This window comes from Nycticebus coucang, chromosome 1 (genome assembly GCF_027406575.1).
Source record: "Nycticebus coucang isolate mNycCou1 chromosome 1, mNycCou1.pri, whole genome shotgun sequence".
NCBI classification, from domain to species: domain Eukaryota; kingdom Metazoa; phylum Chordata; class Mammalia; order Primates; family Lorisidae; genus Nycticebus; species Nycticebus coucang.
Genome location: NC_069780.1, coordinates 19,643,772 through 19,670,841, shown reverse-complemented (window position 1 = coordinate 19,670,841; position 27,070 = coordinate 19,643,772). Strand labels below are relative to the sequence as shown.

At 34.7% G+C, this 27,070-nt stretch overlaps 1 protein-coding gene across 3 annotated transcripts in view; it reads right to left on the bottom strand.

Moving 5' to 3' along the window:
• The window catches only part of CCSER1 (coiled-coil serine rich protein 1), a 702,132-nt gene that overhangs the window by 389,504 nt on the left and 285,558 nt on the right, over nt 1–27,070 (bottom strand). For all 3 annotated transcript variants that reach the window (XM_053607732.1, XM_053607875.1, XM_053607808.1), the window contains exon 5: nt 10,941–11,058. In XM_053607732.1, the coding sequence (XP_053463707.1) occupies nt 10,941–11,058 (118 nt within the window). The remainder of the gene's footprint in view (nt 1–10,940; nt 11,059–27,070) is intronic.

Sequence of the window (27,070 nt, the reverse complement as noted above, 5' to 3'; positions counted from 1 at the left end):
CTATCTTTGTACATATCTTCCTTAGACTTTTATACCACACAGAAACCATGCACATGTCATTATTTCTGGTCCCAAATTACAAGGAAAATACTAAATTGTATTCTGTACAAAAGTCATAATAATATATCTAAATTCATGTAATGACACTGTATTTTGGTGTACTATAACATCCACTAATGTATGTGACATTTAGAGTGGATGCATTGGTTGGGAAGAAAACTGGTTTATTTTTTCCCTCTTCTGCTAGTTCTCTAAATTCATATGTGTCTCTTTATTCCTTGACAAAATGTGTAATTTTAGGCTTATTGACATGAGCATAAAAGGTTATTTTCCAAAGAAATGTAAAAAAAGAGAAAGAAACCAACAAAAAAATCTTTAAAAAATAGCTAATAAAACGAAGGATGCTAAGTAGGTCAAAAACATTAAAAAAGAAAACGGTTTTCTTTACTTTCTACCTCATTTGAGGAGAAAAATATGCATAAATGACGAGATACTGATTGATGGTGCTAATGGACAGTGAAGAATTTTGTTACTTAAATTCTACAATTTATTCTGTTGATATGCAAATGTTAAGAGTCTTTGACATTATTGGTTTAAAATGACATTCTTTTTTTAGGTTATAAAAGCCTACAAAAAGAACTGTACATGTAAAAAAAGAATGATTGCATTTATGTCAGATCCTAAATTTAGTATTTAAAGTAACTTAAAAGAAAGCAGAATTTCTTATTTTTTAAAAGCATTAATCTTGGACAAGTTACTTAATCTTTAGTACTTTTTTTTCCAGAGCTGTAACTTGGGGATAATAATAGCACATTATGTTGTTGGGAGAATTAAATGAGTTAATATCTGTAAAGTGGAAGACAGGGCATGACACCTAATAGGAATTATCTAAATATTATTGAACAAACAAATTTATAAGTTTAAACAGTGCATTTATAATTTCAACAAATAATTATACAGATAATTTTTCAATGCCTACAATATATACAATTTTGTGCTAAGCACAGAATTTATTCTACCTGCTTTATATGAAAAATAAGATTGACAGAAAGTATCAAGGGAAGGGCACACTCATAACTTTGACTCAAACTGACCAGAAACAACTCACATAACAAAAGCATCTGTACTCCTGGGTATATCTTGAAATATAAGTACCTTGATTTTTTTCCATCAATCATGTTCCTTCACATTTTATAACATGCATTCTAAGACTTCTACTCCTTAGAATTCTCTGAGTCGCTAATGTTTGTATTACAGGTAAGAGAACTAGGATTCAGAGACACAAAGAGCCTTGCCATGTTCCGAGGCTGGAGGTCAGGCTTTCAAACTCCTCGTTTCCAGATCTTTCAATGCTTTCAAAATTACTGTTTGAATGTCATATGACATCTCCAAATATTATTTTCATATAAAATATAACAGATCCTTTGTAGGTTGACCACCACAGGGACAATAACAAATTGATCAACCTACAGAGGTGGTCAACCTAAGAAACTAGGCTGATTGTACTGATATGTACATGGGGTACGTGTCCAGTGTATGAAAAGCAGGTCAACTTCAGGAGGCGGCCAACGTAGGCAGGGAGGTGTTCAACTGTGGAGGTTATACTAGATGTTAATATCAAAATATTCATAGCGGATATGCATAAATCAAATTTAATTTTTAAAAATTTGATAGTGACAGCCAACTATAATGGTTGGCTCTACCTTCTAAATCAAAGAAAACATGTTTTCTCTCAAAAGTAAATAATAATCAATTATCAGGTATTTTTAGAGTACTTGTCAGTTATTATTACTCTAAATATTACTGAAGATACAAGAACAATAGAGTAATATTTGCTATAAAAAGGACCTAACATAGTAGATGAAAAAAGATAACAACTTAAAAGATGGGTAGATAATCATATACTGTGAGTAGATAAATTTGAAGATACTCCTAAAATATTAAATTCTTCAAAACAACATGCATTTTTAAAGACCCTATTCCCTGTTCTTATGCCTAGCTTCCTCATACGAGAGTTATTAAATCTGTTACTCTTTATTGTTTTTAATCTTTGTGCTTTGGGGCCTCAGAAAACAGTACCCCAATAGGAAGGCCTCAAAGTAGCCTCAGAAATAAAAGTTTATCTCTGCCCTTCTCCTGTCCCCGCTGTCTTTCAGTCCCATTCTCTCTAAAGGCTAGCTACAGAAACTAGAATCCTTCTTCCCCCAGGAAGGGCAGAGAAACCACAACCCTTTTTCTTGAAAGGCAGTCATAAACCTTAAAAATAGTGTTTGTATAACTTCCTTGAAGCTATTATCTGACCTACTTAGTTTGGCGAGGTCACGAGACCCATTCCTGAGTGGGTCCTGCCCCAGAAGCAGTGCTGCTCAGAGAGGCCAAGAGGAATCTAGATGGATAGGCCCTGCCATCATATTTCCACACAGCTGCCCGTACTCAAATAGAAAAATAGACAACTTCCTCAGTATCTTTGGGTCTTCATTCTGAAGGCTTCCATGTGTATGAGTTAAACAAACGTATGCCTTTTCCCTTATTAACCAATCCGCCTCATGTCAGTAATCTTTCAGGGAATCTTTGAAGGGACAGGGCCTTCGCCCCACAGTACCCAGTAGGATTCTACCTGCTTTATATTAAAAATTGAACACTTCAAACAACCTTACAAAATAAGTGCTATGGCCCTTATTTTATCCCTAAGGATATTTGATTTCTATAAGATTAATATTTGCTTCAAGTCATCCTCCTGCTATTTAGACATGATACACGTATCTGTAGATTTTAGAGTTTTTGCCTTTTCTACTAATCAGTCTTCTCTAGGAAGGGAAAAGTACAAGGTTAATATTGGGTAATATAGCATTTGTTTATAGTGTTATTAGAAGACATATGCTACCATCTAAGTTGTAACATACATTCAAATGACATTTATTTCATTGGAAAATAGAATTTTTCCACATGATGATGTTAGCTGGGGTAGTTGCAAGTTGGCAACAGGCCTTATATCTGTAGAGAAGAGCTGCTTTCACAACCTGGTGATGCACTTGCAATTTTTTTCGGTCATGTGACACATTTGCAATTATAGTACACTGTAAAGAATACAATCGTACTATACTGCACTGGTGAACTGAAACACTTCTGGCATCCTATCAGGTTGTCCTAACTCCTTGGAAAAATAGCATTTGTGTGCTCAAAGTACCAGCCAGTATCACCAAACTAAATGTAAACACTACAACACAATTTCCTGACTTAATAGGCTGCTGTGCAAGGGACCAAATATTCTAATTCACTAAGGGGTAATAAACAGCAGAAGGGTAAAATGACAATGCTGACAATGAAGGGGAACAATTTTTCTGGGGAATTTACAATAATTTTATATTTGGTATTACAACCCAGTGTTCTTAAGTAACATATGACATCTGAAAACAATTGTCTTTCTTTAGTCTTAAAAAAATTGTCAACCAATAAATAATAATGAGCCCACATCTTCGAGTAAGTTGAATAGAGACAATATAAAACACAAAACAAAGGATGATGGCCATCAACTACCCAATCAACAGGTGGTGTCAGCTGAGATAGCTTAATTGACAAGACGTCTATCCTGCTTCCCTTTCCTTCTCACCCCAAACCTCCACATATATGGGACCTGGCAAGCTCAAGAATCAATTCCAGCTGCTCTTTGAGTCTCTCCATCCAATGCTATGGCGATTTGCTTTCCTCTGCAGCCCAGTGGGCTGTGGGCTGTTCTCCCAGAGGGGAGCACCAACAAGGAGGCGGAGTTTGCACCACCCACTGTGCAAACTCCAGCTCCTTGTCCGTGGGAGCTGTTGGCTTTCTGGAACCATTGTCTTGTGGAAAGGGGTGCAGCTGGAGCAGGGATGTACCCAGTCCTCTCAGGCACAGAGCACAAGTCAAGAGTCTTGACTGCCCAGATTTAAAGGCAGTGGTACAAAGAAACATATTCAAGCTTTGTGAGGCCTGAAGATTACAAAATATGAAGGGACTTTTTTTTTTTTCAAGAAAAAGTAACACACTAACATGGAAAAAAAAAAAAATGCCAGTATCCCTTCCGAGGCAGAATGTGGGGTCCAGTGCAGGTGACAGTCCAGAGGATTGGGCTTCCTCAGCCTTATGGTAAATGTATTCCTGCCACCAGCGTGAAAGGGGAGAGGAAGGCACTCAGGTGATCAAAGGAGTTTTAAAGAGATTTTGCCTGGTTTCAGGGACGAGCAAATGGACAGGAAGGTGTCTCTTGGGAGGTCTCCCTCCGGGCAACTATTCTCATCATTTCCCTTGTCATGGGTGGATAATAATTCTTTCCCTCTCTTTCCTGGGACTCTTCATTTTCTTCACAAACACACTGCAGCCCCTTAACAGCAGCTGTACGGTTCAAGATGGTGCTGCTTTTACACTGGCAAGTTTTTCATCACCCTCTAGATTTTCAGGGTGGGTCTGCTTCAGATTCTCAAGCAAGAATCAGTATCGGTCTTGTGCATCCAACAAAGCGCACGTCTGAAACTCTCAGTGATTCTTTTAAAAAATTACCTATTCTGCTTGTGGTTAGGAAGTTCCTTTTCCCAACTAAAACCTCCTCCAAAAGCTGCGGAAGAGACTTTACCTATCTCCTCTGACAGCTGCTTCCACCACTGAATTGACCAAAGTCCTTAAACGGTTTCCGTTTGTTTTGAAAACATTCATGGGGAAGAGGCTGTTTCACAAGCATAGCAGCTTCCATAGCACCAAGTGAAGAGTAAATAAAGGAGAATTATTAGTGAAGAATTATAAGACCTTATATAAAAACCTAACTGGAATTGACTTACATTGTGTGCAACAATTTACTTACGTTCAATAAGAGTCAGTGACAGAGATTAAGAAAGGAATTTTATGCAAAGTGCATTCATATGTGTATATTTCCCATGTATGTCGTTCCATGGATAATAATCAACATAAATTAAAAGAATATCAAGACTCTTGATTCATTAAATTGTAACTAATCCAAGATAGTATGTTAAGATTGTTGCATCTTACACATTTTATCATAATTATAATTAATAATACAGATACTTCTCATCTTCATCCTTATTGTAAGTACTTAGTAATATAAGCTGTTGATTTAATAACCATAATTTGCCAAGGATGCTAAATATATATTGACTTAGTTCTCTTTTCATAGCTCATCATTACTGATGCCAGCACCCTAGTCCCAGCTACTATCAATAACCACCGAAACGGTGTCACTGGACCCAGGAAATCTGTCCTCCATTTAGTGATGTCCTTATAAATAGTTAACAACTAGCTCCCTGAAGGAGGGGGAATGTCTTTATTTATAGAATTTGCCAACTCCTGTAGTATAAATACACTCCCACCCCACCATGTGGCTGATTTCAAGCTTTTATTTTTTTTGTCCGGGGCTGGGCTTGAACCCACCACCTCCGGCATATGGGACCGGCACCTTACTCCTTGAGCCACAGGCGCCGCCCTGATTTCAAGCTTTTAATGTGAGGTCACTCAACCAGAATTTGGGGAGAAATGCCAACAATGTGTCCCTCCAAGTGGACTACATCTCACACTGCCCCCCACACACCCAAATTGTTCTCTAACTAACAAGGAGAAAGTTCTCGAAAGGAAAATTGGACCATATCACATGAATTTGTTTCCTCCCACCAGATCTTTCAATTCCTCCATGTTCCCACCCATCTCAGAGTACTTCAACAAGCTTTTCCTTTTGCTAGAATGTTCTTCCATTGCTTTTTCACGTACTTAACTAATATCCTTCCAATCTTACTTCGAGAGTCACTTCCCCAGGGAAGTTTCCCTGACCTCTATGGCTACATTAAACCCCTTAACATAAGCCTTTAATGTGATATAGCTCTATATTATAGCCATTGGGACACTTACAATTTTGCATTTTGTGTTGAAATTGATTAATTAATTCATTAAATCTCCATGTTACAAGATATGGTGCCAGCTTTTCATGAGGAAGTCTCCAGTGCTAAGCACAGGACCAAGAACAGGCCAAGTACTCAAGAACTACCTATTTTTAATGGTTTTGTGAATAAATATCTGCCTGAAAGCATACGTAAATACGTACCTTAAAAGCCTGGAAAGGAAAATTTGAGAATAGCTGATAATATAATTCCTTGATGTGTCTGCCACACAACTGTAGAATTTATATAAAAACTTTATAGATGGCATCAGAGAAAGTACTTAACTTTTTCAAGTTTAACAAATATTATTCATTCAGACAAAACGAAACAAGAAGAGCTGAGAACTTCAAACCTGTGTGTTGTCAAATGTCCGTAAGAAAATAGGTTAGTTTTAGCCATTCTTTAAAAATAAGCCTTTTGTACTAAATTATAGCATCTGCATCCTTTCAGAAGAAGCGCCAAGAAACTTCTTTATGCAAACACATGAAGCAGCACAAGGCGACCTTGAAACTCTAGAGTGAGTGAGTATCAGAATGTCTAGGTAAGGCTGCATCTCCACAAATAATCACCCAAATCTCTCAGTGAGCTTAGCTTTTTCTACATAAAATAAGTAAAAATATGGAAATGGACAAAAAAGGAATAGAATGTTTTTCTTTCTTTCACCTATATATTTCTATTTTTACAATGACCATAAAATCCTGTCCTTTCACTCATTGAGACATGGTTTGTACAAAGAATTTGCATTTCAATAAACATATTTCTAATAAAGCATCAAATCCAAATCAATTGTTAATATTCTTTCATTCTCTTCAGAGTTTGAGTTTATGCACATTCATGAATTCCTCTTTTACACCTGATTTAAGACATTTATAGTTTTAAATAACATGGTGAATGTGGCCAGTATTTGGGCATACTTTTAAGAGTGAGATTTGTACAAATGCATACACTGTCACACTCAAAGTAATGACCCTGGGATTCTATGCTTATTACCAAGTATTTGAAAACTGTATACTCTTTTTGGATTGTATAGATTTTTTAATTTTTTAGTAAGTTCATCCTTTCCATGGTATTCTGAGCTACGTATCAGACAAGACTGAAAAGTGAACTAAAATCTTCCCTTTTGTTTCCTGAATTAAGATGAATTTTAGATGTAACAACAAGAGGAAAGCTCTTTTTCCCACTTTGTAATGAACAAAATGTAGATTTCCTTCCTGAAGGATTTAGTTTTTCCCAGGATTTAGTTTTTCCCTATCACTTGCTGTGCTGAAAAATTTAGTTTATTTTAAATAGGAATTCCTATAATTATTTCTCCTTATTGTGTAGAAAATGAAAAGTACATGAAAATAGTTAATAATACACTTTCAAAATTAAAATATGTACCTGTCATCAGAATATGACTAAAAGTTGATTATGTAATACAAATATTTCAGTCATAAAAGGTTACTTACTTTCTAAAGTGATGTAATTATATATCATTATAATATAATTAAAACCAATATTCTAGATTTATTTTCATAAGTTCCATTGATATTTCAATAAATCTGATCCAACTTTAGACAACCATGTGCCTAACCAAATTCAGTACCTCACACTGGAGAAATAGCACATGTGGCATTTATGCTGTAATTTAACTTTTTAGGTGCATGTTTTAGCTCTTCACCTAAATTATAACATCTCCAAAACATAAGGCCTTCCTTTTTCTTTTTTAATGTATAATCTTAGATATTCTGAAGCTTGTATAATGAGATGATTATTTATTCTTAGCAAGAGACTGGCTGAGCTCTGAATTGAATGACCCTATGAGTCATGTATCAAAGATTCTTGGTTTATGAATTTATATATGAACCCTATAAAATTAAAGGAGAAAATTTGCATAAAGAAATAATTCCATCATGAATTTAAAGGAAATAGTAGGTATCCAAAGACAATTTCTCAACTACTAGCATTATTTTATGTCTACCTTTTTTACCTATGGAATATCCAAAACACAAAAACCTAACAGAATACAGGATTATGGTAACTCCATTAATGAAAATGTGATACGGCTATTTAACTAACACAGATTTGTAAAAAATTTACAAAATTTATATACACATTCCTCCTGATTCTGGTTCAAGCAATGCACTCTGAGGTTGATACAGTAACTCTTACATTAAAAAGAAACAAACAAATTACAGTTAAGAAAGTTTAATAAAAAACAAAATTACTCATGGGCTGGATTCCAAACCACAATGTTATGCTTCCTCTCAATCCCTCTCAATCACACAATCAGATGAAATAACAGGAAATAAAATTAAGTAGGTGAAAATCATTTAAAATAAGAGAAGATATATATATATAAAGCATATATACGTTGCCTTACCGTACTACTTTAGTATCTTTAATTTAAATATAATAAAGAATCCTGACATTTAAAATGAATGATGATGATATTCCTACCTATATATATCCATTATTTGGACTTCTTATTGTCTATCTCCGTCTTCTTTTACCAATGTCATCAATATTTCAAACGTGGAATCTGGTTTCCCTGTTAACTACACTCTGTGTTCAGGGCTCATTGTGTGATCTGGTTCTGTCATTCTGGGCACAGCAATTGCTTCAGAACGGTGATGTCAAACAAACTGAGCCAGTCAAAGCCAATGACTTTTAAAAATTTTGATTAGAGAAACAGATGTGATCTCTTTCCACTGAATATATTGAAAATATAAAAATCCAGCCCAGTGGTTGCTGAAAGCACCAATGTCACCACTAAGGAATCTCAGAGGAAACAAAAACTCCAGTCATAAAAGCAGAACAAAGAGACGCAGATACAGAGAAGGACTCTGGGTTAAAATTTTATGAGAACCAGATCCAACTATACTGAAGGAAATTTCTACCTTGATATATTGCTAATTATATGAACCAGTAACTACCACCATTCCTAATTTTTCTTAAACCAGTTGGCAGTAGAATTTTCTCATTGGCAAAAGAAAGTGTTGTGAGTTAATTACTGTCTTTACATTTATCTGTGTTCTTGGTAATATAGTCACACCTGTCATTTAATTCTCAAAATAACAGGCTGAGGTATACAGGGCATATGTAATTTCCATTTGATAGATGACATCATTAAGATCATAACCAAAGATATATGAGAAGAATTTAAAACACGAGATGTTTAAAATACAACAGAGACATTAATCAAGTAATTGTTAACTAATTGAATATAAGATGTGAGGAAGGAAACATAATAAGATTTTAAGAAAAAAAAATGGTAGCTTTACTTAACTATGGAAGTTAGAAAGAACGAAGAATTTAAGGGGGGCAATGAGACTTTCAACTGGTTTTAGACATACAGGTTGAGGATCCCAAATCCGAGTTTCTGAAAACTGAAATGCCTAAAAATACAAAACTTTCTGAGCGTCAACATAATGATCAAAGGACATACTCACTGGAGTATTTTTAATTTCAGATTTTCTGATTTGGGAAGCTTAATTGACATAAGGTAAATATCACACAATATGAAAAAAATTCGAAATCTAAAACATTTCTGGTCCGAAGCATTTCAGACAAGGGTCACACAATCTGCATGAGATTCTAAGTCTCATCAATAACTTTAAATGTTAGACTTGTATTCAGAAGCACCTTCAGGATAAAAATATCTGTCTGTAAGTTAACATATATTGATAATTGAATCTATGGAAGGGGCAGCATAATTAGCATTTTATAAATTATTAGATTTCAGATCCTTTACAAACATCATGCTACAATAAGGGTGGAGATATCACCCTAGTTAATGGATGAGGAAAGTTTTATACAGATGTAGCAGGGAAATATATTTGAGCTTTCTAATATAATTCAATTGACAAACATGTAATGTCCCATCTATGAGACAAAAATGGCTATTGGAGCCTAAAAATTAGACTATATTAAGAGCGGTTAAATTGTTTTTACTTTTAGATTGTATTGACACTGAATTACATTCATTACTTTTTGAATTGGTTTAGAGTTTCTCTCCTCTGTAACAAGAACTGAATATCATCATACAATCAAATGTTAATATATATATTGCTCCATTTAAATTCAATAAAGTCAACATTATTGAATGTAACATTAAGGGTTTTTCTTATGATTTCACAAGAACTACCAAACGTGATCATGTTCCAGGAAACTCTGTCTTTGAGAGCTTATTATCCAATAGAAAGACATGCAAAAAAGAAAATATAACACAATGGACAATGTACCCTAACAAATAAAAAATAAAATTAAAAAAAAATCTTGCCCCTAAACAAAATTAGTAGGGGCACATCATAGAGTTTATAATCTGAGATCTTAAAGCAGGCATGGTACTGTTTTCTATAAAAAATCATCAAGAGATTTTCCTATTCATTTATAGAATATGTAACTAGAAATAATCCTAGTTTATCTCATATTTCAAGTCTATGTATCTTATATTTATTACCATGAGTTTAAGTCTCTTTGGCCATTATAAGAATATAACTTTAATTTATTTAATATAACATCAAATTTAAATTTAAATGAAAGCCTGAATCATATAAGTGGCAAAACATGGAAACATTAAATAGTGTAAAGTTTTAATTGGCGGTAATTTAATAAAAATATTTAAAAATAATAACATATTCCTTATAAAAATGCAAACCAACTTTAGGCCAAAAAAATTATATTAAGTACCGATTCTATTTTAGACTATTAAAGCCTAAAACTATATAGTAAGTAATCCAAAAATAGTATATCAACCATCATGGTGTTAAAGAAAGTACATCAGGCTATTTACCCATGTCCTTAAGATAAGGTGGCAAAATGAAACTTCAATTGAGGAATGGTTCAAACACATGAAATTAAAGAGACACAGAAGTTATTCACTGTGATAATATAAAATTGATTTATTTTTAATGGAAAACATTTATGCTCCTTTTCAATTAATATTAGCACATTCATTGTATCTCATAATTTCTGAGCAGTATAATTCTGACCCGTTATCTAACTGATTTTACAAGGCTCTGAAAAATTAAATGGAGAACTCACTGTTTGGAAGGCTCGGGACGTTTCGGTTCTTCTCTCTTCATTTCTATCGTTGGTTCCACAGGAGTGAGAACTACGGCAGCACAGGACACGACAGAATGATAGGAATCCTCCCGGCAAACTGTTTTGTTAAAAAAGATTGTACATGTCAAAATTATTTATGGGATCTCCTCAGTTATTCTTTTTCCCTTTTTTATTTTCAGTCAAATAAAAGACATAATTCAATTAAAGTGTTAACTTTTAAATCATCCTTAGAAATATCACTTTCCACTCCAAGTCATTTCACTCACACTTATGAGCTGTATGACCCTGGGGAATGCTTCTTTTTTTAAGCCCACAGTGGAAGCACTTTACCTTTTAAAAAAAACTTCTCATTAAAGAATGAAAAATGTGAAACCAATACATTTACAGTAAAATGAAAGCTTTGCCACATGAACATACCCATTGAATGAGTATCAGAATCAATGAGTAGTGCATTACCAGGACTCCAACACCCCTCTGGTGCCTCTTCTCAAATGCTGTGGTAGCTTCAAAGCTTCACCACTGTTATCATACATATTACCTTAGATAAATTTTCCCTATTTTTGACCTTTATACACAAATGTGATCATACTCTTTGGAGAGCCTATTCTTTCATGTGTGAATTATTTCATTCATAGCGTTCAACTGGACTAACAAACCACAGTTTATTTATATATTTCATTGGTAATGGACACAGGTCATTTCCAGTTGAGGTTATTTCAACTCTTTATAAATATTCTTGTACTTTTCTCATAGGTGCATAAATGTATTTATATTAGAAAACTATCTAGAAAACTCTGTCTCTAAAATAAGTGCGTATGTTTTATGGTATGCTTTGGTCAATACTGCCAAACAGTATTTTGAACTGTTTCAACTATATTAATTTTTGTTACCAACAACAGAGAATGTCAGTTGTTTTATATCCACAGCAATACTCAGTATTGCCACTTTTACCATGCAGTTTTGTAGATCAGCAGTCCAGGTGGTTCAAGTGGGTTCTCTAATCAGGGTCTTACAAGGTCAACATCAATGTGTTGGCCAGACCAGGCTCTTACAAGTGCATCTGTATTAAGAATCCACTTCTAAACTGAGATTGGGGTTGTTAGTATAATTTGCTTCCTTCCAGCAGTATGACTCAGGTCTGTTTACTGTCCTGGCTGTTGGCGAGGGACCACTCGGAGATACCAGGGTCATGGCAGAGCCGTCGCTGCAGAGTGAGCATCCTTCACATTGAAGCCCTCTCATATTTTAAATCTGAGTTTTTCTCTTTCTGCTACTAATTGTGGGGCAGGGGAGAAAAAAAACTCTCTTCTTTTAAAGGACTCGTGTGATTAGGTTAAGGCCACCTGAGTTATCTCCTTTTTATTAACTCAGAATCAACTGTTTGATAACCTTAACTATATCTGAGAAATCTCTTTTGCCACCTAATGTAGCACAATCACAGTGATGGCTCTTTTCATCCTCCCAGTAAATTGGATTTAAACAATGGCTGGAGTTATATGTTATCTTAGAATTTCACCTACCACGGCCATCCCATGGCATTATAGCTTTAATTCATATATTCCTGATAACTAATGAAATCGAATACATACAGCATACGTTCAGTGTATATACAGCATTTACACTGAATATAAATAAAGACTTATATTTTCTGAATGATTAAGAATCAAACGTTCATAATCCTTTGAAGAACGAAGGGGTGGGGGTAAAAAAATCAACCCCTTCTCCAGGCAAATAAAATAGAAAGCCCATGTTGATGCAGAAGAAAACAAGATACGACAGGGCATACCAACCAGCCAGAAAGCGAGGGGCCATCATGGCAAAGGGAAGGGTGTAAGATACAATCCCAATGTTTTTAAGGGGATTCTCCCATAAAATGTTTAGTGAAGTACTAATCTGCTCAAGGCTAGAGTCTCTGCAATATAAAACACAGGCCACTAAAGAAAAAGCTGAATTTAAAACAATCTTTAGGCACTCAGAGATAAAAAATTAGTGTGTCAAAAAGGAGAGTTCACAGTTTCCTCCCTGTCTCTCCAATACTATCAAACCAATATTTGTTTGGTTTGTTTTTTAATTTAACTTTCTCTACTTATTCTTGGCATGAACTTTGTGTCTACACCAAACAATTCCACCATAGTTGGGAACAGAAAACTATATATATTTTAAATTTCCACCATTTCCTTAAATACTGCAAATGAAAAAAATAGACTAAAAGAAATATTATTGCTTGCTTTCTCTGAGATAATATTCCTTTATTCATTAAATTTTTACTGAACTCCTGGTATGTTCTAATACATTTGCTTCGTAATAGGATTCTACTGTGGGTCAAAAAAAGGGAAAGGAAAGTGAGGGGAGGGGAGGGGAGGGGAGAGATGGAACGGAGAGAACAAGGGAGGAGTGGGGAGGGGAGGGGAGGGAAAGTGCCCTGACACAAGTATCCAAGGAAGCTTGGATATCTTATTTTAGGATAACAACCCTCTTAACAGATTAGGTAAAAGCATTTATCTAAAACTAAATGAGAAAAATTGGAACAAAGTTATTTATAAAAGGGAAAACAGAAGTAAGTAGGAAAATAATGTTATTAAAATAATGTTATAATAATGTTATATATATAAATAGAAGACATCTGTTTTTACCCTAGGTATTTGAGTATCATTATTTAATGTTTATGATCTAGAAATTGAACAATTAAAATTTGTCTCAAAAGTATTGAAGTCAAAAAAGAATGAATATAATAAATGAATGAAAGAATGAAGCCCTAGTTATATGATAAAAGTAACAATTAATGGATCTATTAATGACTTATCCTTGAGACTGCCAAGCTAAGGTCTGAGTTTTTATATTTAGCTGAAATTAAATTACACACAAGTTGTAATATCTTAAATTTCATCTATTTACAAGTTTAGAATAATAAATGAAATAAGGGAAATAAGTAATAGAGAAGTTATAACATCAAAAAAAGCAGAAATGGAACAATAAAAGGGAGTATAACCTTTTTAAAACAAAGACCATACCAGGCTGTGCTTCACTGCCAGGCAGAAAGAAAAAAAGAAATAAAAGAAGCCTTAGATAGATGTCCCTGAGAAGAGATGGAATTTATGAGGGCCATAGAGCATTTTCTTAGTTATTGTGTTAAGACATTTATATTCTACATTTAGTAAATTTCACATGTACCCTTGTAAGATGCACCGTAAGTGTGGTCCCACCAATTACCCTTCCTCCACCAATCCTTCTCTCTCCCCTCCGCCTTTCCCCTTTCACCATATTCTTAGGCTATAATTGGGTTATAGCTTTCATATGAAGGTTATAAATTAGTTTCATAGTAGGGCTGAGTACATTGGATACTTTTTCTTCCATTCTTGAGATACCTTGCTAAGAAGAACATGTTCCAGCTCCATCCATGTAAACATGAAAGAGGTAAAGTCTCCATCTTTCTTTAAGGCTGCATAATATTCCATGGTGTACATATGTACAAGTGTACATCGACCCACGAATCCATTCATGTGTTGATGGGCACTTAGGCTTCTTCCATGACTTAGCAATTATGAATTGGGCTTCAATAAACATTCTGGTGCTAATATCTTTATTATAATGTGATTTTTGGTCTTCTGGATATATACCTAGTAGAGGAATTGGAGGATCAAATGGCAGGTCTATTTTTAGATCCCTAAGTTTTCTCCAAACAGCTTTCCAAAAAGGAGCGAATTAGTTTGCATTCCCACCAGCAGTGTAGAAGTGTTCCCTTTTCTCCACATTCATGGCAACATCTCTGGTTTTGGGATTTTGTGATGTGGGCTAATCTTATTGGAGTTAGATGATATCTCAAAGTAGTTTTGATTTGCATTTCTCTGATGATTAAGGATGATGAGCATTTTTTCATATGTCTATAGGCTGTGCGCCTGTCTTCTTCAGAGAAGTTTCTCTTCAAGTCCCTTGGCCACCCTGAGATGGGATCACCTGTTCTTTTCTTGCTAATACGTTTGAGTTCTCTGTGGATTCCGGTTATTAAACCTTTGTCAGAGACATAACCTGCAAAGATCTTCTCCCATTCTGAGGGCTGTCTACTTGCTTTACTTCCTGTGTTCTTGGTTGTGTAGAAGCTTTTCAGTTTGATCAGGTTCCAGTAATGTATTTTTTTTTTTTTTTTTTGTAGAGACAGAGTCTCACTGTACCGCCCTCGGGTAGAGTGCGGTGGCGTCACACGGCTCACAGCAACCTCTTAATTCTTGGGCTTACGCGATTCTCTTGTCTCAGCCTCCCGAGCAGCTGGGACTACAGGCGCCCGCCACAACGCCCGGCTATTTTTTGGTTGCAGTTTGGCTGGGGCTGGGTTTGAACCCGCCACCCTCGGCATATGGGGCTGGCGCCCTACTCACTGAGCCACAGGCGCCGCCCCCAGTAATGTATTTTTGATACTGCTTCAATTGCCTGGGAAGTCCTCCTCATAAAATATGCACCCAGGCCAATTTCTTCAAGTGTTTTCCCTGCACGTTCTTCTAGTATTTTTGTAGTTTCATGTCTTAAGTTTGAATCTTTAATCCAGTGAGTATTATACAATTTTTATGGGATTTAATAAATACATATTTCTCACATTCGTAGAATTATATAGTCAATTTTTTTTTACAAAGAGTAGACTAAGATAATTTAATATTGAAATTTTTGAAAAATAAGAATGCAAATGTTTCTCAAGATTGAGAGTCATTAAAAAAATCATTAAAAAATCAGTGCATGCCGAAACTTTCCTTTGGATAAAACATGGTGAACTCTTATATAACTGACAGCATAAAATATAATATTATTAAAGCCAAAAATATAAAAAAAATTACTAAATTGTTAAGTTACGCAGTCAAAGCATTCTATGATAGACATACTCTTATCTGACAATGTGAATGTTACTTTTTTGCATTTTTATTATTATTGCTCAATATTTTATTGTAGCAATCATATGATTTCTTTTCTGAATGTATTTATCTTTGTTCGTTCTTTACGAGGTTTTTGTTTTTAGTCCTTATCTTATTAAACATTGTTGTTATTAAATTTTAAGCCTTTTTAATTTTGTGAAGGCAAAAAGTGGAAACCAAATAAACACATATATATGTATAGAGAATAAAAAAAAATAGGGATTATTAAATTGTTAAGTTAGGCTGTTCAAAAGAGAAAAACAAAACTGACCAACAGATCAAGAGAAGAAAATTCCGACAAAAGAATTAACAATTATAAACAAATATATAGAATCAATAAATTATTTAAAGTACTTGCTTTCCAAAGGCCTAATTAATTTGAAAGATGATTAAATCAAAGGACAATTAAGCATTTAATTCAGCATGAGAAATGGGCATAAACACAACTATCCTTTAGCTTTAAATTAAATTCCAATTTAAGAAGGAATATTAGGTCCAAAGTCATACATTACACTAAATATTCAATGACAGAGAATTTTTGATTAAAATAATTTCCCAAAATAATTAGAAGATTAATAGTCCATTGGAAAATATTTAAAAATAATAAATTAATTCCAATGAAAACTAAAAATCAGTAAGATTTCTTTATCTTAAATGTAAATGGGCCGAGTGCCGTATCTGACACCTGTAATCCTAGAACTCCAGGAGGCTGAGGTGGGTGGATTGCTTGAGCTCAGCAGTTGTAGACCAGCCTAAGCAAGAGCAGACCTTGCCTCTACTAAAGATAGAAAAACTAGCCGGGCATTGTGGTGGGCACCTGTAGTCCCAGCCCCTTGGGAGAGTGAGGCAAGTTTGCTTGAACTCAAGAGTTTGAGGTTGCCATGCGCCATGGCACTCTACCCAGGGCTCTGTCCATAAATACAAAAATAAATAAATAAATAAGAGATTCTGTTCATAAATGAATAAATGTATTAACATTATTAAGGAGTTAAGGTTTGGATGATTTGATAACAGAAGATTTCATTCTTTTCTTTTTTGTTTTCATATTTCCTAAACTTCCCACAGTGTTCTTCTCTGACTTTTACAAATAGAAAAGATAAAACATATGTCACAATTTTCTCATAAAATAAAGTAGATGAACATATGTGTAGAATACTGACATTGAAAATACTGACGATGAAAATAGCGGAATTTCTTGAAATTCCTTCAGGAAGACTATTTTGCTAATCCAATGATACTAGATTTCTTTCTGTTTTTTTGTTTTTTTCTTTTTTGGTGGGCGAAGCTGGCAATGATTTCATTTTATTTTCTGAATTCTCCTCTTTCATCCTTCAAATAAAAGCACTTTTCCAAATGTATTGTAAATGACAAATGTGGTTGGTCATTCTAAAATTGTTTTTTTTTTTTTTTTGGCCAGGACTGGGCTTGAACCCGCCACCTCTGGCATATGGGACTGGCGCCCTACCCCGTTGAGCCACAGGCACCACCCTAGTCATTCTAAAATTGTTAAGAGAATGATACTCATTTCATAGATTCCCATCAAATTAATGTATTTGAATACTAATACAGGCTTTTAGCTTTTAATCTGAGTGATTGAATTTATATGGACAAGTTCAGGCACAGACAAAATTGTAGGAATTCTTGTTTGAGGTAAGGAAATTTGTGTACTTTCAAATCATTTCAAACTCAAATGGTTTACTATTCAGATATAACTATAATGACAAGGGAAAGTGTACAGTTAGGAAAAATCAGTGAAACAAACAGAAATGCCCAAATATCAATTCCTTTATTATTTAATTGTACTTATGAAGCCAGTTTTAATAATGTACAGAGAACGTTATTCACCTTTTAAAAAGGTGAATTTATGTAACAATTGTCACATAATGTATAAAGCATAAGCTAGGGTGAAGGCATTTCATATTCAAGTAGGTTTGCTGCATACATGGGTTGAAAAATCAGAACACTTCCACTATTCTAACTATAGGTGCAAATAACAATTCAAGACACTAAACTACGAATTTTAAATTTGTCCTTCTGTGCAAAGAATTTTCATCGTTAACATTTTGCATGAAGTGCAGAACATTCCATCACAGGCTCTGTCAGAGGACTGTCAGAGCAAGCTGAAATGCGGACTGGAAAATTAAAGTCCCCATGTCTTTCTAGACAGACGAGGCCTTTATGCCAAGATTGGGTTCACTAATAAAAACATTGTGAGAAAGTCACCTTTAGAACTACGAGAGCTGCACCTGGAAGCCAGTTGTCGCCATTCATCCCTTAATAATAAAAGAATGAGTCAGACCTATGAAACTGACTTTTAATTATGAGATTATAAAAATAGGAATTGCAGAAGGAGGACAAGTATTTGACAGCTACAAAAATTACTTACCCTTAGTTTTGGTTCTAAGTACTAGTAATATTTATTTCTAGGAACTTGTGAGTATATCAACACCAAAAATGATTAAAGTTCTATGGACCACTCAGTCAGAAATCTGCAAATCTGGGGACAGAGTGGAAATCATTTTCAGTTTTAAAGTTGAGTAGTCTGACCTTGTCAGGTAACCTTTTATTACTCCAGAAGGAATGTTCTATTACATGAAATGACCTTCCATTATCGCTGTCTCTTCCAAATATTTCCTTCCTGATCCATGATAAACTGAGATGCAAAAGCCATGCCCTGAAATTTCACATTACTCCTTTTCTCCCACTTGATATATCAGAATGACTTTATTTAATTACTAAGCTTCTATCTTTGATTTTTTAATTTGTAAAGTCAAGTTTAAAGCGTTAAATATTCTAGATTTTAATAAATTTGAAAAAGTACTAAAGATTTATTAGGAAAAGTATTTGTCCATTTCATGAAAAATTAAAACAACTTAATAAAGATGCTGAGAGTGTGGTTACCTGATAAAAAGCACATACTTGATACTTAAAAACATTTGACCTATATATATTTGTTACAATTGTGGTCATCAATCCAATTCTCCAGAATTGCTTAGAGAAAACTAATTTTGTACATTTTTTTTTTTCTTTTTGAAACAGAGTCTCACTAGGTCGCCCTGGGTAGAGTTCTGTAGCATCACAGCTCACAGCAACCTCAAACTCTTGGGCTTAAGTGATTCTCTTGCCTCAGCCTCCCAAGTAGCTGGGTCTACAGGCACCCTCCACAACGCCCGGCTATTTTCTTGTTACAGTTGTTACTGAGAAAACTAATTTGGAAAGGAAAAAAAATGTACTTTTGACTTGGTAGTGTGTTCATTTTTCCATTTTCCTTTCCAAATATTAGGATTGATATATTTACCACAAAAGAATCCACTAATAAACCTTAACCTAGCAAATAGTAACTTCTTGCTTCACACTTAAATAACCTCATGAGACAAATGCAATACTAGGCACTAACCACACATTTACAGTCATTGTATTGTCTTTACCCTACAGAAAAAAATCTATGGCCTAAGGGCAATTGTTATTCCCATTCTACACTATTCAAGGTCACACAACTTGGAAGTAATAAAACCAGAATTCAATCAATTTGCCTGTAACTGAGCATACTCCAGGCTGATTTTCATTCAAATATATCAAGAGTTCTAAACTAACAGAATAAATGTAATAGTTTCTTTTTCAATTGTTTCTATTCAATCACATTCCTATATCGGAATTCTTTATCCTATGAAAACTGTGTACCTGTTAGGCACAGCTTTGCCTCATCACGCAAATGCTTTGAATTCTAAGATCTGTCTTCTAAAATGACCTATAACAACTATTTTCCTACTGCTTCGCTGGAGAATGAGTGGCGGGTGGCAAGATGAAACTTGATACATTTATTTGTAAGATGTAAATAAAAAAATACATATATATATAAAACGTATTTCATTTTTGTTGTAATCGACTGCTGCTGTTTTTTCTTGCTCAGCACCGTTCCAGGTGCTTTAGACACACCAGTGCACTTAAATGAGAAAAACGCACGTGTTTGGACGATATACATCTATTGGAACAGATTCTCAAACCAAATTTACTTCTTTGCAGCTGTTTTCCCATCAGTAAAAGACTGTATAAATCATATCTCATACTTGCGTTGTGTCATGATTAAATTAAATAATCCTTATAAGGTGCTTAGTATGTCAGGGAAATGCCTAGAGCTTTTAAAATGTTAGCACACATAATTTATGACTGGTTTTGATGGAAGTTTCTAATATTTTTTAAGAGATGGGGTCTCACAGTGTGACCCAGGCTGGAGTGCACAGCACAATCATATTGTGATACATCGACTTGGCCTGGCTATAGACCTCAGATATTCAAACACTAACAAGTGTTTCTGTGAAAGTATCTTCTATATATAATTAAAGTCCATAATCCGCTGACTTTAAGTAAGAGATATTATCCCAGATAATATGGATGGGCCTAATTCAATCAGTTAATAAAGACTTAAGAGCAGAGTTGAGAGTTCCTGGGGTACAAATCCCACACTTGCCAAAAGTTCCAAACTGCCCTACACGATGGACAGCTCTACAAGTTTTCAGCTCACCTACCCGTCCCTGCAATCATGCAAATCAAATTCTTGTTACTAAATCAAATAAACAAACAAAAACTTCTTTATATCTCTTATGGCATCTGTTCCACTGATTAATAAATCCACTAATAAACAATAACATCTTGGTATTAATTACTAATTTTGGTAAACTGCTAAATACTTCCTATGAATTAATTTCATTATTTCAGTGCTTATACAAAGTATTTGAAGAAGTAATATGAATCCAGAATTGAAAGGGGGATTTAAAAATAAGCAAATAAACATAAGTCATTGCATTCTAACTATAAATAGCTCACATGGCACTAAAGCAGGTACACATAGTTATTCCTTTTTTTATTATTTGTTATTTTTTAAATTTTTTTGGAGTTTTTGGCTGGGGCTGGGTTTGAACCTGCTACCTTGGGTATCTGAGGCCAATGTCCTACTCCTTTGAGCCACAGGCACCACCCCATATTTATTCCTTTTTAGCATTTTTTAAACTGTTCCACATCCAGAAACTATGGTAGGCACTGGAATTGTAAAGAAAAAAGAAAATATTTGCCACACAGGAACTTAAAATATAGAGGGGAATGATACACAGGAAGTATAATTATAGTATAATTATAGAAGGCAACCAGGTAAGGCAAAGCGGGGTCAGAACTGCTACTGTCTTGTTCACTCTGTCACTTTGCACAGTCCCAGGCACGAAGGAGGCACCTGACGATATTAGCCAGTAAGTATGAAATGTCTGATTCCCTAAATGCTGAGCCTGACAGTTGATATCTCTGACGTTTTACTTTGACACTTCTTGTTTTTACTTTTTATCATATAAAAATCAGAGACATCTTCAGTCTCTCAAACGCATGTTTTGGCTTATGATTAGCTTTCAAATAGTTTTTTAGAGCAATTTTTGTGAAAACATGATAAAAGTCCAACCAGTGCAGCACAGAATCCTCGATATATCAATGAAGTGTTTGGGAAGGTTGTGGCTGATGAATGCACAATACTTCAGCGGTCTGAAAAGCTCCAGTAGGGTGATTTTAATCTTGAAAATGAGCCACATGGGCAACCTGAGGAAAAGGTAAATAGTGATGAGCTAAAAGCTATAGGGGAAGCGAGTTTACCTCAACCCAAATGTGAATTAGCAGCAAGGTTTGACGTTACTATTCCAATAGTATTGGACCATTTGAAACAAATCGACAAGGTAAAGAAGCTGGATAGATGAATTCCGTTTGAGTTAAATGAGCTTCAGAAAAGAATCTCGAAATTTGCCTTTCTTGTCATGACATAAAGGTGAACGATTTCTACACCATATCGTTGATATGATGAAAAATCGAGTCTTTTTGACAATTGCAAGCATTTGTCACCACAGTTAGATAAAGATGAAGTGTCAAAACACATTCCAAAACTGAATATTCATCAAAAAAATAAAAGCTAAGGATGTGTGTGTGGTGGTCCAGCACTGGTATCATCCATTACAGCTTCAGGAAACGTCAGTGGTTTACAGCGGGTGTCTATGACACCAAGTCAGATGAAACAGTGAGGATGCTTGTGATTAAGCAGCCAAGACTATTCAATAGAGACAGGTCAACATTCCTGAAAGATAACACTTGATCACACGTCATACAATGCTGGTAAACTACAAGGCCGGACTTGGAAACTCTCTGTCATCGACCACATTCACCAGATCTTGCACCAACTGACCCCCACTTCTTCCAGGCTTTGAACCACTAATTGCAAAGAAAAATATGTAATTCTCAACAAGCTGTGAAAAACAGCTTTCACAATTTCATTACCACTCACATCAACTTCTTTGCAGCTAGCATAAACCAGTCTCTGTTAAGGTGGCAAAACTGGGGCGACAATTTGTGTGCATACTTTGATGAAGTGTACAGCTTCGTATTTATTCAAAATTAGACATTTCATATTTAATAACCTAACATTTCATAAATAAATGTAAGATTAAAAAAAATGAAGTGAGGCATTGGGAAAAGAAAAGATGCCAGCCAATCGTAGGAAAGCGTGTCCTGAGATATAAGAAAATGTTATATATTTTGTGACATACAAATAATTCAGTGTGAGGGTGACCTAGACACAAGGAAGTTTAGGAAGACTGATCTGGAGACATAGGTTATTTCCATTAGCTTAAGGACATGCTAAAAAACTTGTAAACATTAGCATTTGATCTTTAAGTTAATAGATTTTGACATCAATCATTAAAGCAACAGCAACATGATTGGTTTTATATTTTTTAAAAAATAGCCTGGGCGATGTCTAAGTATAGCAACAAGATCAGGTGGGATCACAACAACACTACAGAAACAAATGACGTGAGAAATGGTAAGAATTTCCCTTACTGGAAATGGCAGGATAGCAGAAAGGAAGGAAAACAGTCAAGTACAGAGTATTCAGAAACGTCAGCAGTTCTATTTGAAATCCACAGTCACCGTCAATAAATATGTGTTTACTTCATCAGGATAAAATACAATTCTCATTATATTGGAAAATCAGAAAATATTAAGTGAAAGTATAGATGGATGAGAGAGAAAATTGACAAAAAAATAAAAGCAAAGACCTTCCAATTATTAGAATACAATTACAATTAAAATAATAAGTTTATGTTCCACCCTTTTGTTCAATGCTAACTCACCTTGAGGATTTTTTAAAGATGTGAATGAATTGCACAAAGACTGTTGTTATCCTAAAGTTAAAATTTGGAGGAAAAAGATCCAAAAATAGGCATGAAAATAACTATATCCTGGAAACTTGGAGAAAATTATAAAATGTGAAAGAAAACATTACATTTAGTCAGGCTTATCTCTAAAGTTCCAGATCATGGTACTTTTCTTGCTGTTTACCAGTAGCGGCCCTTCATCTTATAACACATCATTGAACAGTTACCAGGTTTATTGTAAAATTTCTCTCTGTGATAGTGTATGTTTCTAATAATTTAATTTTTCTTGCCTTAGCTATTGAATAGTTCTTTTTATAAGTCTTTCAATGTGTAATTTTTTTTTTCTAGAACAAAATCGAAATCTCACAAGTGATAGAGCAAAACAGAAGGAGGTATGAATTCAGTTTGTAAGGCTATTTTATTACTGAACTCTCTATTAAAAGTATTTATTGGAACACCAGTATGTTTTGGTCAAAGATATTATCTTTGGCACTTAAAATGTAAACTGAAATATCCGACTGCTTCCTTTAATGTTGAACATAAAACAAGGATTTATGAAGCCCCTGCTTACTAAGGAGTAAGAAATTTTGGGAAAAATGCTATATTATTTTAATAAACAGAAAATAGTTCTGGACAACTATTGTAGTCTCCATTGTGTCTGCCCCAAACCCATGTGTTGAAGTCCTAACTTCCAGTACTTTTGAATGTGACTATATCTGCAGATGGTCTGTTTACAGAGATAACTGAGTTAAAATGAAGTCAATATGACTTGAATAAGAATCAGTCAAGTCATAAAAAGAAGAGATCAGGTATACACAGTGGGAAGAACATGCAAAGACACAAAGGGACGTTGAAAAGAAAGCCCTCCAAAGAAGCTAGCCCTGAGATACCTCGATTTGACCTTCCAGCCTCAAAAACTGTGAGAACGTAAATTTTCATGGTTTAGCCTCCAGGCTGTGGTTCTTTGTTATTGCCCATAATAAACTAATTTAGTGATCATTTCTTGGGAAAGAATAAATAATTACTTTTACTACTACTAATAGTTAAATAAAAGGATCTTCGAGTTTCAGTCCAAACTCCCACCTAATAATGAATCTGCATTGCTCCCACTACCACCCTCTGTCCTTCCTAATATCTCAGGGAGATGCGTAGTCCAGCCATTCAGGTCACGCTTCAAAAATCTAAGGATGGAAAGTTTATTGCCTTGTCATTATGGTTCCCTTCTTCCAAATGTGACCTAAGCTTTTAATGTATTTAAAACTAAATTGTATAGAGTTTTATGTATTTGCATGTATGTGTATAGACATGGGTCAGTATGAAAGTTTTGAGACAGACTGTGTTATGGTCCCTTATTTTACTTCTAAGAAACACAGTGAGAAAAATTGTACCCTCATATTAATTTAAAATAAAAAAACATAATTAAAACCATAGCTGAAAGCGAAACAAAAACAAAACAAAAAACCGCACACAGTCTGCAGCATCCCTTCTGATTCACTCATGCAAGTTTCACCCAGCTCAGCTACTCAGTGCTGCTGGGAGGAATCCATTTGTTGCAATCCCCGTGGAGTACACATTTCTTGGTTTTTGTGTAACTCAAAACTTCTAGTAATGGGATTGGCACCTGTAGCACAGTGCTTATGGCTCCAGCCACATACCCCGAGGCTGGTGGGTTCGAACACGGCCCAGGATAGCTAAATAACAATGAACAACTGCAACAAAAAATAGCCGGGCATTGTGGCAGGTGCCCGTAGTCCCAGCTACTTGGGAGGCTGAGACAGGAGACTGGCTTAAGCCCAAGAGTTGGAGGCTGCTGTGAGCTGTGATGCCACAGCTCTCTACTCAGGGCGACACAGAAAAAAAGAAAGAAAGAAAAACTTCCAGTAATGACCACCTATATATAAATATGTATGTGTGTGTAGTGCACATAGATACTCATACATGCATATGTTATATAATACTCTATTATATCCTATGTCAAACATAGACATAGGATGTGTATGTGGAGGATATCTGTATACTGTAAACACATGTATATACATTTTATACACACATGCTATGTTTAATATAGACAGCATCAGAAAAAAGTCAATAAAATTATTTTGATAAATTAGATATTAAAAACTTTCTTTATCTCCATTTCTTTATCTGCACAGTTGCCATTTATCTGGCGCCCAAGATCCTAGGTTAGGTGTTCTCCAAGCTTCCACAGAAAACTAAGTTGAGCAACTCAGCAGCACTGGAGGCTGATGAAGTTCATCACTGACACAAATTCCATACATAATATTAGAAATGCATCATCGTATGTGGTCTATTACTTCTGAGTAATTCACGCAGAAGGCATACACCTCGTTCGTTAGAACTTCCATTTTAACCTTGGCAGAATCGTTAGTACACACTGTGGACCCTACATTTTCCAAATATGCCTGTACCAATATATTCCATTCTGCTTGTTTCTGAGATTCTTCTCAAGTGGCAGGGTCTCCCTTGGATATGGTTTAGGATCTTGTGATGACCTTGACTCAAAGAATGCGGTGGAAGTGACACCGCGTGGCTTTCAAGAATAGATCCATAAAAGGTACAAGCCTTCTTTCCTGTCCTCACAGACGGGATCCAGTGGCATATGGAAGGAAGCCACGGTCCACTGATGTTCTGCCCTTGCCAGTCCCACCAAGGCCCTTGGCTGGCAAAATGACAAGCACCAAAAATAGGAGCGAAATCCTTTTGTCTTCTAGGAGAGGCCTTAAACACCAGAGAGCAGAGAAAAATTCTGCCTGCTGAGCCCTGTTTGAATTCCTGAACCAAAATCATGAAGGATAAATCACATTTACGGTTCAAACCAAGTAAGTTATAGGAAAATTTATCACACAGCAACAAACAGTACACTTGTAAAAAGTATTTTTAATTAGTAACAGAAATAGCTTCTAATCCCCCAGATTTTCATTAATTTTTTTACCTAAATGATACAAGAAAAAAATTTTGACATAAGTGACACACTGAACTGTCCACATGTTATGTGTGTGACATGTTTATGGGACAGGTAAAATTCTGCAGTATTAAGTTGTCCACAGCTTAATACTACAGAAATAGAAAATAATAAAAGCAGCAAATTGTGTGAGTATGTACACACACTCACACATACACACATCCATGCAGTCAATTCACTGAGAGAAAAAAAAGCAGTCTGATAAACGTGCTGATTTTCTGAGTTATGTTTCCAATTTTAAATTTAGAAGGCAACCTGGAGCTATCCTTGGAGAAATTTTGCTATAGTAAGTACATACAAATAAATATCCACTGTCCAGTCAAAACAATACCTTATGAATTATCCAAGCATAAGATGGAATCATCAAAGCTGTGGGAAAACAACATTCTTGGAGAACATACAATAGAAGGTCTATATTATTTAAATGATGCTGAATTTAAGATCGCTATAATCTGATATCCTAAAATCTAGAAGAAAAATTTTGAAAAGGAGACAAAAGGTGCTTAATACATTGTAATATATAGAATTTATAAAACATTCCAGATAAACAACAGGCAATGTCCTCAGGGGAAGAGTGGCTTAACCACAATCCATTTTAAAGTCATTCCTTTTAGAGAAGTATGTCAAAAATTATACATTGTTAGAAAACATACTCTACCTGAATTCATCAAGGAAACAAGAACAAAAGAACCTAAGAAATTAACATTATAATCTTTTAAAAGCAATTATTTAACACTTATGGAATGAACATATTTCATGTAATTATAAATAAAGCTATGCTGAATCTAATATTTCTATAGATTTTCCATTTATTAGAGAAAAGATATCCAATTTTCATTGTCTTTATTACAATCCCCTCTCACTTCTTAGCTAAGAAAAATTTCTTAGCTATTAGCACAAAGTTGTTAAGTTGTTTTATCTTGGCTATTTTGTTATTTGAATGTTCATTTGTTGATTATAATACTGATGATTATTATATACAACCCAATACAGACCAAAGCACAATGTAAATTATAGCTCTTTATTTGTATGAAATTTGTAGTCTAA